General features: G+C 40.8%; 1 protein-coding gene across 5 annotated transcripts in view; it reads left to right on the forward strand.

Annotated features, from left to right (window-relative positions):
- LOC114766573 (neuron navigator 2-like) overlaps nt 1-17760 on the forward strand; it is an 84240-nt gene that overhangs the window by 5612 nt on the left and 60868 nt on the right. For all 5 annotated transcript variants that reach the window (XM_028957445.1, XM_028957446.1, XM_028957450.1 and 2 more), the window contains exon 3: nt 17082-17199. In XM_028957445.1, coding sequence (XP_028813278.1) covers nt 17082-17199 — 118 coding nt within the window. The remainder of the gene's footprint in view (nt 1-17081; nt 17200-17760) is intronic.

Raw genomic sequence — 17760 nt, forward strand, 5'->3', positions numbered from 1 at the left:
GGGTATGGATAATGAGTGACTTCCTTGGCAATTGGTTGTTTGAGTGTACAATACAAGAATTGAGTATGTTTTATAAAGCCATCATCTTTCTATAATGGTGATGCTGTGTGAAGGAGCATCAGAATCACAACGTTTTGTAATTTTTTTGGCACAGTTTTCAGTTTTCTCCCATCTCCTTCTAAATGTCTCTCTCTCGCTCCAACACACACTGGGGCTCTAGCCCTACCCTGGGGCGGTGGCTGTGCTGGGCCGATGTGAGAAAATTGAAGTGATGCTCATTTGACCGGACTGCTCCTCTGCAGCCCTGCCTGTCCCAGCAGGATACTCCATCAACATTTTTACATCTTGCTAAGCTACCGGTTCCCAACGTGCTGCAGGCATCTTAAAAGCAATATGTCACATGGTCCTGCGTGCATCTAAATATTTTGGCTGAAAAAAGACGTGTCCAGACCCAGGCACGTCGCAGAGACAATGCAGGTGGGTTGCACCTGAGTTTGAGTGAATCGGCAGCTGTGCAGCTCCATTTGAGAATGATGGAAATGCTAAAGATGCGTCAACATAGAGGAAGTAAAAAAAAAAACACAGGTGCATTAAATATTTATTAATGACATTTTGAGAGCCCCATGTAATTCAATGTAAATCCCAGTGGAATTTTAAGGCAAAGGAAAGGTTTGGGCAGCACTGTATTATATTCTAATATTATATTATTATATTATTATAATGCTGTGTAAGTTTACAGATACTGGTTTCATATTGCTTATAAAAACCATTACACTGTAGGTGCTGCTGGTTATAATCTGCTTCTTAGATCTAGAGTGCACAGTGTTCAGCTGTCACTTTTATTCCATTTGGCCAACTTGTGTGCTCAGGCTCCTGGAAATAAAAGGGAAGGTAGTCTTGTGTGCTGGAAGAAGCTGAATTCTCTGTCACATCTAGTGGGTTTCTTTCCAAGTTGATTTGCCAAGTTGTCTCATTCAATGCAGTCACCTGCTCTTGCCAAATGAGGAGTTGGTGGTTATTTGGACGCGTCTCGTCCACTCTGCCGGGCTTAGAGAGTGACTTTCCTTAACTCCTTAACTCAACAAATTGTGGCTCTAAGAGGGATTTTATGATGGTCATGCTAAGTTATTGTATTATAGAGGTGGAAAGCTCATGGTCTGCAATCATCCTCAACATTCAGTGTGATCATGCTGACCTCTGTGCACTGTTGAACACACCTTCAATGGTGACTTGAATGCTTTTTTTATAGATGCTTTTGTTTGTGTGCATCACTTACCTGAGAATGATATGGCATCAGGCAAGCTGGTGGCAGTGTGATGCTTTGGCAATGTTCTGCTGTGGGTGCTGCATTCATATGGATGTTGACATGCTTTGTCACCCACCTACCTCAGAGGTTTGGTTGGAGATTATAGTACTGGTTAGTGGTTAGTGAAGTATATATTGCACTATACTTGCAGTGTTCATGTTAGTTACTCAGTGATCAATGTTCAATGGCATGTTGAAGTCCAAATGTTACTTGTGGCCCTTGCCCTTATAAAATGTCTTATAAAATGCACAGGTTTACTCATACCAGAAACTAAAAATTACAACCTGTTGCATAGTGTCTTGGATGTTCATGTGACCAGACTATATCTTTAGTTTACTTTCATTTTATTTTCATCTTCAAAAGCAACAATTTAAAATAACGTACAGCAATGATTTAGTGTTTGAACATGTTTTAATTAAGTTGTACTTAAAGTGATACATAGCACAACACACGTTGACACAATGAAAAGTGTCCTCTGCCTTTAAACCCTTAGTGAGCAGTGGGCAGCAATGAAAGGCAGTTTGTGGGCAAGGTACCTTGATCACGGGGACCACATTTTATTGTGTTACTGTGTGCTGTGCTTGCTGTGCATCATAATGCCAATCACTTCACTTTCACTTTTTCAGCCTCAGTGTTCACATAAACAATCACCCAAAATACGATTCATAAATCTCTATTTTTTTTAATAGCTTACAGCAAAAAAAAAATACTAGTGTCCAAGGTTGCATGTGGTTTTATCTGCACCTGTTTACAAAAATACTTCCTGTTGCAGGACTCATGACAGGCAGCAGAGGGCGCTGAAAATGCAGTTCCATCCACAGCAGAGTGAGCTGTGAGGAGGATGAATGACATTAAACGTCTCAATTCATATATTTATTTAAAGTTGACTTGACTCTTGAGTCAAGCAGGTCCAACTATCTATGTTTTTTAGAAACAAATCCATACAATCCATTTTTCTTTAGGACTTTTGTTTTACTTTTTTGGCACAACTTAAATGCTGGCACAACATTTGACGTCTGTGGGATTTCAACTGTTTCCTGCTGTTTGTTTAAATTGCTTTCCATTCTCACAACTCATGTCAAACTTATGGATCTTGGCAGTTGAAGAGTAGATAATTTGAGCTCTGACCAACTCATAAATCATATATATTAGATGGCTTATTTCTGTTCACACATTCACTCCCTTAACTGATATTCTTTGGAACAAGTACCATAAGTACTTTTATTGTTATCGATTATTAATTATATAATCTGTTTGTCTGATCATTAACTGCTTTCACCAATAGAATCACAACTGAATATGTTGTGCTTGATGACAAAGCCATGTTAATAGATATAAGACCCCTGGCCCATGGTCCAGCAACTAGCTTTGGAATAGGTCTTTCTTATCTTTGGTTATTTTGTCTGCTGAGTCAAAATTGCTAAAGGTGTTGTCTTGCAATAGGTGTTAATAATCTGTTTGGAATTTGGAAGTCTTTTTTTTCCTTCATAAGAAAATCTGAGTGGGATGTAATGCTCCTAAAAAACATAGACATATGTGCTGGTGCTGTAATTGTCTGGTTCATGCATGAATCCTGCTCAACCTCCTGCTCAAGATGCTGTCTTTAATATTCCAGTTATGTTTTCCATTCAAAGCTGTGTTCATGAGTGACCAAGATATTTGTGACAGTGCTGAGACTGTGGTGAACACACCCACACTATATTCCCTTTGGTTTTCATGGACAGTTTGAGCTGGAAATTGCACCAATCATGAAAGTTGGCTTAATGTGTGTAGCAGTTACATTGGATTTCTTCCAGCTCAGCCTTGATGTCTCTTTTTGTGACAGTATAACAGGAAAGACGAAAAGGTTAAAATGGTGATGTGTCCTGTATTGTATGGCACTGATGATTGTAGTGAAATAATATTGCTTCACAGCCGATCTGCTTAAGACTGATTTTGCTCTCATACTCACTCTTGCACCAACAAGGGAAGATCATGCAAACTTTACACACAAAACCTGAGTCAGGATTCAGACTCATGACCTTGGAGGTGTTGATAACCACCACACCAGCATGTGACCCCTGAAGAAATTGCATTCATTGTATTCTCCTGATGCAAGTTGCAAATCCTTTATAACCATAAGTGCAGAAGGTAGGACATCAATTCAGCAAATTCATGCTGATGTGGACAAGAATATATAACAAGCAGTCAGTGGTGGACAAAGTACACTTGAAAGAAAGGTAATTTTACTCTGGTATACGTCCTGTGTTTTTCTATGTTCCGTCTTCATTTTCTATGCCTGATATAAAAAATACATAAGATCCATACATTATCCTCCCATTGGTTAATTACTCATTATGTTTCATCTTGTAAAAGTTATTTAACCCAAACTGATGGAGTAAGTAGCTTCTCATTTCTTACACAACCATGTTGGAAAACGCATCCTATGGTTATGGAAAATATGTTAATCTGTTACAGAAGTGGCAAAATTATTGGAAAATCTAAACCTAACATCTAAGGAGATTGCAGAAAGAATGAGGTCATCTGACTACCTGAATTTACTAAATGCGCCCAAGTGATAATCCCAGTTACCCTTGTTTGTGTCTATTTCTTTCTGTGTCTCCAGTGACTTGTTAAATGTTTCATGCAGGCATTATAGCCACTCAACTGATTGTCAGGGTTCAACCAATATAGCGATCACAGAGCAGATGTACAAGGAGGCAATGGGACTCCTGACTCACTGACCCATTGTGGACGAGCCAGCCGGCCATTTAAACCCTTAAAGGGATTGTTTGCTGAATGGGCACCCAGAGTGTAATCTAATAATGGGATTTTCACACCATAGAGTACACACTGCGGCCAAGGTTCCGTCTGACGTGTTTCAAAAGAAGGCTAATACTACACAGATCTGCTTCTGCCTTCACATTGTACTTTACAGATGAGAGATTGAACTTGGCATCTGTCATTCTCTTATTGCACTGTATCTTTATTCAAGGGCCAGTCAGCTCCTTTAAACTGTTAGTTTATCAAATAAACTTTCAGAGTCTCGGTCAGGGTCATGGGTTATACACTATGTTATAATCTTCTGTTTGGATACACTTGTATTACATGAAGTACTGAATACAATGTCAAAAGAGACCAATAACAATTGTCTACGTCTAACACAATGGTTGTGTATCTGATTAGTGTAACAAGCCCATATGTGATGCCAATCAAAATGCACCATGCTCTGAATAATTCACAAACATATTTCACATTATTTCACAGTTAGTATTTACATGAGCTGTAGCCAAAGCATACCTCTACATGAATGGTAACTAGCCTAGCAAGCCAGACTCACACTACCCCTTAGACGTATATTTAATCATGCAGTGATGAAAGCTTAAAAGTTTACATCGGCAGGATTCACAACAACTCTGACCTGTCGTTCTCAGTTTGCTACTTAAACAAAGTGAAGTGATTGTCACTTGTGATACACAGTGCACACAGTGAAATTTGTCCTCTGCATTTAACCCATCACCCTGAGTGAGCAGTGGGCAGCCATGACAGGCGCCCATGGAGCAGTGTGTGGGGACGGTGCTTTGCTCAGAGGCACATCAGTGGCACCTTGGCGGACCGGGATGGCAACCTTATGATTACGGGGCTGCTTCCTTAACCACTAGGCCACCACTGCCCCCTACTTAGCTTTAGCTTGCTAAAATGCCTACATTGTCTTCCCGTTACCTACATACTCTTATCAGATGTCTTATTAATAAGGATGTTTTGGACAAATTGCCTAGTGTCTATGCTTATGGACTAAAATTTTCTCGTCTAAAACGTCTAAAGCCAACATCTGCATCTTGCTAACGCTAAAAATAACATATTAACCACAGTTGGTTTGAACTTTCTAAATCAAAAAGTAACGTTACAGTAATGTCTTTAAATACCTCAGTTTAAATACCTCTGGCCACATTTGTATTATTTGTTTTAACCACAACTTGACTGTACAGAAAATGTGTCTAAAATATATCAGCCATCTTACCGATCACTGAAATCTAAAAATTCTGCAAATTTGTACTGAGGAAGTGACATCACGTAAATACTACATAATAATAATAACATCTCATTTCATCCCATCTCGTCCCGAGCACGAAAGGGCTTATAAACCAAGCCACATGCTGACTCCCATGTTTTCGACCATTCTTCCAGATTATCCTTGCCTGTCTCCGATTTGAATGTTGCCAACTGATTAAAGGGTCTATCACACAAAGCAATAAGAATCACGAATGAGATCCCCAACGGAGCTCCTTGCAGATCTCCGTGGACCCTGGGGACCTCCCAAAAGAGTAAGGGCCTAGCAGACCCTGGGGACCTCCCGAACACCATCCGAAGTCTCTTTATATAGGTAGTGGTGACCAATAGGCAGGTGCAGCTGGTAGGCTTCAACTCCTCCCACGAAGTCAACCTAAAAGACACAGGACACAAAAACACGGCCAGCCACACAGAACACGTGGGAGCATACATCCAGGGACGTAACAAAGACTGAAGGACCTGTATGCCAATACAAACTTGGTCTGTATACCCTTATACCAACATGGATTGGGTAGTCCCCTGCTTGACAGGAGCACAACTTATAGGTGTGGAGGGGAGGTTAAAACAGTGTTCGGACCGTTTTTGGAGAAAAGCGTTTTCGTGTGACATCCTTTGAGAGTGTTTACTGCTGAAGGTGGCCAATACCATGGTTTGAATAAATGTGGTTTTATACATAGCACTAACTGTGATTATACAATCTGATGTGATTATATACTGATCATAATGAAATTGATTGGTGATAAGCCTAGAATTAAAAAAAATTCTTGTTAAAACATAGGTTGTGACTATGGCTACTTGATCTGTGTACAGTGGCACTCCATGTAGTGGGGGCATGTTGTGTTCAGTCTGAAAGTTACTTTAGCCTGCAGGGTAGGAGAGTCCAATCATGATGCACTGATGTTCCTTGTGTGAATCATGCTCACCAATCAGATGTGTCCTAAGTTAAAGCCTACACCCACTTAAACGCTCGCTATACTAATACAGCGCAGTATAGTGCAGTTCATATTCCAATGTCTAGTTATTTTACACATTTAACTAACTAACACATACTATAGCGAAAAATGGCAAATGAAATCGCAGTCACAATTTTTGTCAAATAAACCATGATTCAATTTTTTGATCCTATTTTTTTCTTTAAAAGGTCTCAGGATGTAGAGACTTGCTGGAGTGACACCAGTGGTTGACAGGCTGTGCCATACAATGGGGTGTTCCTAGAGTTTTAGTCCCTGAAAGTTGAATAGACAGCAGCATATTGAGGGTAATGAATGGAGGAGTCAGTCCTCAGCACAGAGACAGTGACCATCTGGAACAGGCAGTGGTGGCCTAGCGGTTAAGGAAGCGGCCCCGTAATCAGAAGATTGCCGGTTCGAATCCCGGTCTGCCAAGGTGCCACCGAGGTGCCACTGAGCAAAGCACCGTCCCCACACACTGCTCCCCGGGCGCCTGCCATGGCTGCCCACTGCTCACTCAGGGTGATGGGTTAAATGCAGAGGACATATTTCACTGTGTGCACCGTGTGCTGTGCTGCTGTGTATCACATGTGACAATCACTTCACTTTATTATTTACTTTTTTTTCTGCACATGCAGTATCCGACTTGATGTTACGACCAGACGTCATGACAGTCATGGATCTGCTGACTTATTCCATAGTAGTTATATAGGATGAATATTGGCAATTTGACTTTGGAAATCAACTTTGACCCTGAAACTCTTAATTTATTTTGGTCTTGTGGTCTTGTTATCAACTTCATTCCACCTGACAGACAGAATGACAGAATGGGTGTAATGGGCAGAGAGTAAACCAATAATTGAACCTGACCTGAGCACAGGGATCTGGATGATGGGATTATGCAGATAAGAAGGATCCTGACTGTGAGTAGAGATTTTTTGTCACCTGGGCATGATCCTCAGTGGACAGGTTGCATAGTGACTTAAAAGCATGAATGTCTATTTCTGTAATGTCTTATCACCACTTTATGTAATGGTTATGTCAATTAAAGCTACAGAGTTACATGTAATACCGTAAGAAATAGTGTTTGTCTTCTTTAATTTCTTTAATTGCAGGATTTACACTCCTTTAGTTGTGCTGATCATTTTGGTTTTCTCCAGTTATTTTAACCTCTAGATATATTTTTTTTAAAACTAATGTAAACTGGAGTAAAATGGAGTTTTAATGTATCAGGACACAATAAATATCTTGCGTTTCTAAAATAATTACAATTTATCCTCAAGTATACTAAAACACATTACTAAACTAAAATAAAGGCAAACAGAGAAACCATATGTGGAAAAACAGAAGCTGGTAGAATCACCTTTAGCAGAAATAACAAGAAGAATTTATATACTGTGTGTGTATGTTTATTTTTTCCCCCCCCTAGTCTCACCACAGCATTTCAATGATCTCAAGGCATTTTCTTTTTCAGCTACTCGGTTGTAGACTTGCTTGTGTTCCTGGGGTCATTGTTGCATGACCCAATTTCAGCCAAGCTTTAGCTCTCAGACAGATAGCCTCACCTTTGATCCTTTGCTATATTTTGCTATATTTTAGCACACTGGAATACTGGAAGCATTCCACAGCCTGACCTTTGGGTGAAATTCATGGGACATCCACTCCATATCCTCTGTCTTGAGTTTTTTTAGCTTTTTTTAGCTTTTTTTTTTTTTAATAATCTGTGAAGTAGAGCAGTAAGGATTAATAATCCTTTTTATGTTGAAGTTAGATTTAAGTACTTTTAAAACCACACGATTAGTTTAAGTTGTTCACTCTTGGTTCAGAATGAATGAAACATGTACATGATTAGTAGGCTGTGAAGACTCTCAGTCATCCAGGTGAAATTATCTGAAAGTTGAGTCCTGGCAACTGGACTTCTTTCTTTAAGGTAGAGACATTTCATTCTGCAACTACAGAACTGTGTCAATCTCAGGGAAGTTTAGCCTCCAGATTGGTGACTGGTTGGATCCTTGGCGTCTGCCAAATGCCTTAAATGTAAATGTTTCACCTCACTCCCACCTTGAATAGGCTTGTTAAGTGAAACCCACCCCCTCCCCTGCTTTTGTTTGAAACCTATCTAAATTAAAGAAAGAAGTCCAGTTGCCATGACTCAACTTTCAGACAATGATTAGTTGACGTGCAATTATGTCCTCAATAGCTGCATTTGTTTACATGATACATACATTTAATGTACAAGTTTTGTTTTCTTCTAGTGTGAGGACTGACCTATGACAGTGATGCTAAATTAATCCTATTGAGAGTCATAAAGATGGAGATGAACCGTGAAGGATGAACTGTGAATCTCGTCCGGACGGAGCCTGATGAAAATGTTTCATAGCACTCAGTGGTTCACAGCATGTTAGGGCGCATCATTTGAAATAAATAAAATAGACCAAACTACATCTTTCTTCATCATTCTTCTTCTTCGCTTCTTCCCTGATTTTGGTCATGTTTAATTGACTGAAACATGTTTACAACCACATCAGAGAAAACAACAATAACACCTTTCTCTATTTTTTTTTATCATTTCTTGAGACAAAATTATGAGAAGCATCATCAAAACGTTGCCAGTTTGAAGACTGATCCTGGTGGCTCTGTGTATTTTTTTTACAGCAGAATATGAAGCATGGCCACTTTTCTTTTTTCTCTTTTTTCATGATCCTAGGAATGTGACCAATTAGAGCGGCATGCTTGTCTGATGACAGATAGTGCCTTGAGCCTGGCACATGTACAGTACAGAGGAGAGATAATGAGACCAATCACCTCCTGCTGTCAGAATAGATGGAGGAGAAGAAGGGTGGTGGTGTTTAGGCTATTGGCTTATAACAGTCACCTGCTGCCGGCAGCACCTTAATCCTCCAATGGACCTTGTCAGGAACACGCCTTTTCTCCATTTCTCCTCATCTCCTGCACCGAGTAGCCTACCTGTGGAGATGGTATTCCTCTCAGCCTGAGATGAAAGAGAATGTGAAGTTGTACCCTGGTGGAACGTGTGGCCAGATTCAAATGGAACAGGTTGAGGATCCAAACTTGCATCTCGCTGTGAGTCACGAGAGACCAACACAGAGAGGAATAACAGGATTTGGCTTGATGTCCTAATAAAAGCTTTTTAAGCAAAGCTTCTATTCTGACACTGGTGTGTGTGTGTGTGTGTGTGTGGGTCACACAGCTGCTGAGCCAGTCCCGGCGGCTCTTCTGATACTCCTTGGGAAGGCAGTGCATGCATGGGCGTGTGTAAATTGTGGTTTTTGGAAACACTTGAAAAGCGAAGCTGAGCAGAAGGGGAAGATGCCGGCCATTCTAGTCGCCTCCAGGATGAAGTGTGGACTGCCCATTCCCCAGCACCATGCCAGGAGCCGCGTCCTGCTCCACATGCCCGCCAAGAGGACCCTTCCGAAAAAGAGCCCAACGCCCAAACTTGACCCTCAGGTCAGAGCTCGTCACTCACTATGTGAATATTTGTCAGACTGTAAATCTTCCACGGCGCTAGAGTTGGCTTCAAGTACGTCTTGTGTGTCGGGCAGGGGGATTAAATGTGCTGCAGAATGGCAGGCTGGCCGGTGTGTGTTTTATATCCTGCTACAACAGGACACTCTGCGTGTGCTGCCTTACTTCACAAATCATGCAACTTTCTGTCAGGGTTTTCACTCAGCAGTAGATTGGTTGTATACCAGATATTTTTAAGTGTACGAAGTTGCTGTTTTTAATGTAAAACAGTGTCAACAACAGCAATTGCAGTGTGAAATGTTAAGTCAAATTAATGACTGAAATTTAATTAATGATTAAATTACGTATAGATGTATTGGTTTCCACAAAATCTTGCTAGTAGTTTTAGCCTCTTGCAGTTTTTAGGTAGAATTTTGAGATTTAATTTAATAACACAGCTTTTGAATAGTGTTGGTATTTTTCAGAAAATTATTGATTACATTAAATATTCATTAGGAAATTATCATTTAAGTAAGTTCCATCTCTGGTACATGCTATTGCAAGTATTAGTGACAGAAATGATAATTGATAAATAGTTGTTCTGGCTCTCATGTGTTCCAAGGTTATAAGAAGAATATGTGTTTATGTGGATTGCTAAATACTGGTTGTGTTAGAATCTTTATGTCAGCACGTGTTATTTTTTGTTCAGGTGCAGCATGTATTGCATGCAGAACATGTAGTATGTTATAAAGCAGAACCTTCCTTGCATTTGGATTTGCATGCCTGAAATAAATATAAGCTAATGGAGCTCAAGTCAAGTCAGGAAACCTTGTGAAGAAAAAAAGAATAGTGTGTGATGCTTGCTGCAAGTCATACACATAACAAGAACAAACGTTGCATTATAGTAGCATGTAGCCTGACATTAACAATAACTCAGTGCCATGAATACGCACGTGTGATTTAGGCCTAAATACGTTATTTTACATTGTCACTTGTCACCTGTTGTTGTATTTTTTTTTTTTTTTTTTACGGAAAGGTCAGAACAAATTTAGACCTGGCTGTCGATTCGCAGTAGTGTAGTTGCTGAGCTGCGTTTGCCTGCTGTGGTCCAGTGGTCTGCATGGAAGCCCAGCTGAAGCTCGGCTGAGGAGGAAAGAGAGGAACTCAGATGAAAGCCTCTCTGGCTCTGTCATTAGAGACCATCGTGGTGGTTCACCCAGATGGAGGCCTTTGCGCTACTACTACCATGTGTGTTCACTGACCACCAAACCATCGAAAGACTAGGGAGGAAACTGGGCCTTAATGTAAAATAATGTTGTTTTTAGTGTAAAATGTGTCCAGTTCATCCCAGTTTCTCACACAGTCCGCTGGAAAATCTATTTGAGTGTTGTTTTTTTTAATGTTAGGATTAATTTAGTCTGCGCAGAGTCTGCTCTGTGGTCTGGTCTATGTATTTCTGTTCCAAGCATGCAGGTCTTTACTCTCTTCTGGAGGAACATCCTGCAGTCATCTGTCTGGTGCTTTCGGTGGAGAGTTGAGTGCAGCCAGTTAGATGGTCAAGACCAGTGTCTACATTAATAGGTTCTTGTGAAGTGTAAAAGGTCTGGAAAGGTCAGTCTTATACAAGCATGTAGTAGATTTTAAAAGCTTCATTTGTGGGTTTCATTCTCTTTAACACACCTTCCCTGCCCACTAGAATCACACACACAGGTGTATTGGTTGCAGAGCCAAGAGCCACCAGCTCACCGCAGTCCACAGAGAACACCGCCCACCACAGCTCTGATCTGAGCTGTTATTACAGATGCATGTCTCACAAGTGTGTGGGAGGGACACGCTTTAGTATTTCTGTGTGACAAGATCAGGGGTAGTCCCACAGAACATGATGAAGCCTTCATAGACCACATCCATGGAAAGCTACAGCCTTGAGATGGTCTGGCCTATGGTTATTTTCCAAGTTGCGTCAGCAGCTGTAATGTGAGACGTGGGAGATTCAACGGCTGCATTTTGAAGGACCTTCCAAACTTGGCGAGCCTTATTGTGGAGCGTTCAGTCATCAAATTGCAGCCTTAGGTGGATGGAGACCCTGAATTGAGACACGTCTCATAAATTATTTTAGCAGATGTCCAAGTCCAAAGTGCTTTGAAGACTGTAGCAACATCAGTAGCTACAAGAACACTTCCACAGAGGAACTCGGGGTTAAGTGTTTTACGCACTGGGTTACCACCACCACATGCCCAGTAGGTCTAGATGTAGAGTGAATGGTCATTTCCAAGATAATATTTAGATGTAATATACTTTTAATAAAATGGCCTTCTGTTTAAATTATATCCACAATTTGTGCACTTATTACGGCTAACATTTGCTGTGGCATTGTTTTGATGAGCTTCTGCAACGTTTCTTTGGTCCAGAGTTGCATTATGAGAGTTACACAGGAAGCGCTGGTAATGAGGGAGGTCACATGCTGGACAGATCGATCAGTGGCCGTGCTGCAAGACTCGCTGAAGAGGCAGAGTGGGACATTTCATTGCAGTGCTGATGACGTCATGTTTACAGAAGCGGTTGTGGGATTCGTCCTTTGTATTACATTTACGGCATTTATCAGACGCCCTTATCCAGAGCGACTTACAGTCAGTAGTTACAGGGACAGTCTCCCTGGATCAATTTAGGGTTAAGTGTCTTGCTCAGGGACACAATGGTAGTAAGTGGGATTTGAACCTGGGTAGGGCTGGGTGATTTTGCCTAAAAAAATTCGAGTTTCGATTTGATTTTCGTTTTTTCCCCCCAATGCACTTAAAAAATGGCTGCAGACATCAGATATAGTGTCAAAAGTGCAACTTTATTGCTGTGATTGTCCTCAAGAGTTAAAATGCGTAGAATCCCCCCCCCAAAAGTAAATGAGGCTCTGTCATTCAACAATTTCAAGCTTTAACCCAGGTTTAAGCAAAAGTGCAACAGCTGTATGTATTGTACAGGTGAGGCAGCGCTACATCGGCTATTGTGGCAAAAAACTTGAGTTTGCAAAATAAAAAGAGTTTTAAACTAGTGCTGCACGATTAATCTAATCGCAATCGTAATCGCGATGTCAGTCTGTGCGATTACATGAACGCAAAAAGCTGCGATTTAAATGATTAGTACATGGATTGGATCGGCGACATATCCGATCCATTCTCTCAAAGTTTGCGAGCAGACTGAAGTTTCACTTCAGTCGGATGTGACGTATTTGGTCACATGACTTTCAATTCGGAGACGTATGGTTAGACGCCACATGACGCTGCATCATACGTCAACGTCGCCGCCATATTGCGAAAGGCTCTGCTGTGGCGTGAAGCATATACATGTCTATGGAGAGAAGTGCATAAAAATGCCTCACTCTTGTGCTGCTTGGGGCTGTACAAACCGCTGTACGCTCCAAACCAGATCCCGGGGGATTACATTTCATAGGTAAGGCAGGACAATTGTTTTGAATATATTTGACCATTATAAAATCCTGTTTTTATTTCTAAGTCTTAACCTTAGCTAAGATAGGCTAAGCTAGCGAAGCTATGCATTCCTGTGTTTAAGTCAGCCTCCAAACAACGTTTTGGTTAAGCGTAGGCATTAACTATTTAGACTGTTCTTAGCTGTTTAGTTAACTTTCTCAAACTTTGAAGGTTTCCTAAAGAAATTCACCTCAGTTTACAAATCTTAACCTTAGCTATGCTAGCAAAGCTATGCATCCCTGTGATCAAGTCAGCCTCCAAACAACGTTTTGGTTAAATGTAAGAACTATAATACGGGATTTTATAATGGCCAAATATAATCAAAATAGTTGTTTAGCCTTACCAGGGTTTGTCGTTCGACAGTAATGTAAAGAGTTTTTTGTGATTTATTTAATTTGGTAGAAAATTGTATTTTGAACTGGGCATTTTAGGTTGTTATAAGTAGTTTGTATGTTTCACTTTGAAATGAAACATTTCACTATTAGTATGTGACTTTTTTCATTGATATACAAGCAAGTGTCCTTTATCATATCGCAATCGCATATCGCAATATTGATCTCAATAATCGCAATGTGTCTTTTTCCCCAAATCGTGCAGCCCTATTTTAAACTATCGATTTTCCCCCCAGCCCTAAACCTGGGTCTTCTGGTTCATAGGCGAGTGTGTTAACCACTAGGCTACTACCACCCACTAGCTGATGATACAAGAGAGAAAACTATCTATCATTGGAACGTTTCCCTAACCAGAAGCCGTGGGTGGATAAAACCATCCGCAACGCTCTGAGATTGCGCCCCGCCACCTACAAGACGAGTCTTGCCTCCAGGAACATGGACCAATAAAAGGCTGCATCCTATCAGGTGCGCAGACAGGCCAAGCGGAGCTACGGGGAGAAACTACAGCAGCTACAATAGTGTGACTCTAGGAGCCAGTGGAAAGGACTGAGGACAATGACGGATCATTAACAACCATCATCTTCAACAGTGAGAGCTGATGCTTCACTGGCTGATGAGCTGAACACGTTTTATGCTCGCTTCGATGCTGCAGCCGGTGGAATTTGCTATGCACATATGGAGAGCACCGGAGAGGGAAATGCTCTCATCATTACAGAGCATGCTGTGATGAACGCCTTCAAGAGAGTGAACACCAGGAAAGCAGCAGGTCCAGATGCCATCACAGTTCTGGTCCTGAGAGCCTGCGCTGACCAGCTCGCACCAGTGAGAACCAGAGTTCTTCAACCTTCAACCTATCTCAGGCAGTTGTCCACAAACGTTTCCAACATCCCATTATTGTCCCTGTACCTAAGGAACAACAGCCTGCTGTTAACGCCCAGTAGCACTGACCTCAGTTGTGATGAAGTGCAAACTACAGTCTGCACATCGGACTAATTTTTTCCATCTGCTGCACACATCCCTATCTCACCTGTAGGGGGAATCATGTCAGAATGATGTTCGTGGATTACAGTTCAGCATTTAATGCCATAATCCCATCAAAGCTCTTCATCAAGCTGAAGGATCTGGGGACTCAGTCCATCACTTTGCCACTGGGTCACCAAATTTCAGGCCACAGTCAGTGACAAAGTGACAGGCCACAGTCAGTGACGGTGGGAAAACATGTATCTAAATCATCTATTTCTCTCTGCACTGGATCTCTACAGTCTTAAACCGCCTACTGTTCTCACTGTTCACACATGACTGCGTAGCTACCTCAGACTCCACCTTCATCATAAAGTTTGCCTGATACTTACCTTGGAGTAACTATAGACAACCAACTCTTCTTCTCAACTCACATCACCAATCTTTCCCACTCTTGTACATTTCTTCTCTAAAATATCAGACGGATCCACTCTTATATATCAACACAGGCAACCCAGATACATGTACAGTCCCTAGTAATCTCACAAATGGATTATTGTAACTCTCTTCTAGCAGGTCTAGCTCTGAAAGATGCTACAGCTAATACAGAATGCAGCAGCATGACTTGTTTTCAACCTTCCCAAATGATCCAACACCACCCCTCTGCTACGCTCCCTCCACTGGCTCCCAGTAGTTGGGGTAGCACCATCCTACCTCAGAGCCCGCATTCTCCGACCCTGCAGTACTGCTCGCCTGGTCCCTCCACTGGGATCTACACACTTCTAGACTCTTCTGTCTAGAAGTGTCACAGCCGCTGGGTATTTTCAAACTACATCTTAAGACCTTCCTCTTTAGAGAATAACTTGTAACTTTCTTATAGTCTGATTTATGCAATAAAAAAACTTGCATTAACTTGGGTTAAGTAACTTGTTGAAACATCACCATCCATCCAGTAATTATCCAATACCTATTTGCTTTGTTAAACTCTGGACTGAACCATGGACCCCCCCAGTTCTGACCATGACACCAGGTGATGATGTTTTTTTTAAATATGTATTTTTTGTGTGTGTAGTTAAATGGGCCAAGGCTACAGTAGTTTTAATGCTGGTCATAGAGGAAAATATTGGGGATAATTCTCCAGTTTAAGGGTTAACATTTTTTATTTTCCATTTGCAGCAGGACCATTGGACAACTGGCTTGCTCAGCCATACTCAGTTGGTACATCAAAAACTAGATAACAATAATAAATGCAGTAAATAGACAATATACAAAAAGTAGAAGTTTAAAACAGCCTTATTTCACTATTCTGTCATTATACTATTGTTTAGTTGATGTAGATAAAAAATAGCATATGTTTGACTGTTAAGGATTGTTAATTGGCTTATAATGACTGTATTGATATTCATTTACATTTACGGAATTTATCAGATGTCCTTATCCAGAGTGACCTACAATCAGTAGTTACAGGGACAGTCACCCCTGGAGCAACTTAGGGTTAAGTGTCTTGCTCAGGGACACAATGTCAGTAAGTGGGATTTAAACCTGGGTCTTCTGGTTCATAGGCGAGTGTGTTACCCACTAGGCTACTACCATCCTCATATTCACCACTGGTAGTACAGTATTCCTTGAACAATTGGAGGGGGGTGTCTGTGTTAGACTGATCTTCACTGGCTAACGTGCAGGCTCAGAGGAGAGACTACTGCCGCCTAGTACACACACAGACATTTCATGTCTGAAACCTTGTTTGTAGAAGTGCAAACTTGTGGCATCTTGAAGATTAAATTAATTCCCTTTTTCTATCAAAATCAATTAAGATTTATTACTCAGTAAATTGAGTAGAAGTGCCAGTATTCATATATTAATGCAGTTGAATTGCAAGTTTCAGATCAGTGTATCAAGTAGCATTCTTCCAGGTCATTGCAGTTGCTCGGCGTTATTGGTACAGTTTCAGCTGGATCTTACCCCATGACAAGAAAACAACCACGAAAAATTGCACAGTGTATGCCCATCGTAAGTCTAGCACTCATAGCGTGCACTATAATAAAGTCAGGCTTTTAAAAAGCTGTACTTTTCGGGTCTGGTTCGGTTTGGTTCTAATTGTGATGTCATCATTAGTGTGGAGTATTTCTATCTCTATAAACTTTTAACTTTTATCAAATGTCATAGATTACAGACATGCTTTAATACAGTATGCAGTTTACCCACCACTAGACTAACTGCGATTGGTCTTTTTACAACGTGTCTCACTGAGGCAGCCTCCTTCTCCCTCTCTCACTCTCTCCACCTCCTTCAACACTTAACTTATCCCGTGCTCAGTGGCCTGAATTTGCCAAGAGGGAGAGGAACATGGCAGCTCGTGGAAACACAAGTTGTGCTTGTACTTTTCCAGTCTGACCTCATACAGTCCTAGTTTCCTTTCCCCTCGGCATGAGCTGACTGGAGTGTCTGCCTTTTTTTCTGTCTTTTTCTGGAGCAGATTTACACGGACTGGGCCAACCACTACCTGGCCAAGTCGGGCCACACACGCCTCATCAGAGACCTGCAGAAGGATGTGTCTGATGGGGTGCTGCTGGCGGAGGTCATCCAGGTTGTGGGTAAGAGCTCCCCATTTGTCTCTTTTCAGTATTTTATATCAGTCTAACTTGTATTGTTGCTCACATAATGAATTTATCAAGCGAAACACATTTTGCACATTGCACACCAACTTTGTGCCTGATTGTGCAATACGTTGAACATTTGATATGAACAACCATATCAGCAAAAGGTTACATTTATGATAATCTCTGAAATGTAAGTTAATAAACAAAATAATTAATAATATTCTCTTCCTTAATTTCACCAATGGTTATTATTATTATTCATTTTATTATTAGTAGTATTACCTTGTTAATTTGGAGAATAAAACAATATACATCCTGTTTTATCATGACTGTGATTGCCATTGTAAAGTGCTTATTGTAAAAGTATACATTTTTTTCCAGGAAGACTTTTCTGGCATAGTTGGCATAATATTTCACATGGCTAGAATAATCAACACTCTACTTATAGTAATAAAGGAAACCCTCTGATCTTCATGCTGTTATTCAAGGCCAACTCAATTTGCAAGAGAAAAATAATGTGTATTTAATGACAAAGAAATATAATAAACAATTGGT

Source organism: Denticeps clupeoides, chromosome 17 (assembly GCF_900700375.1).
Source record: "Denticeps clupeoides chromosome 17, fDenClu1.1, whole genome shotgun sequence".
NCBI lineage: Eukaryota > Metazoa > Chordata > Actinopteri > Clupeiformes > Denticipitidae > Denticeps > Denticeps clupeoides.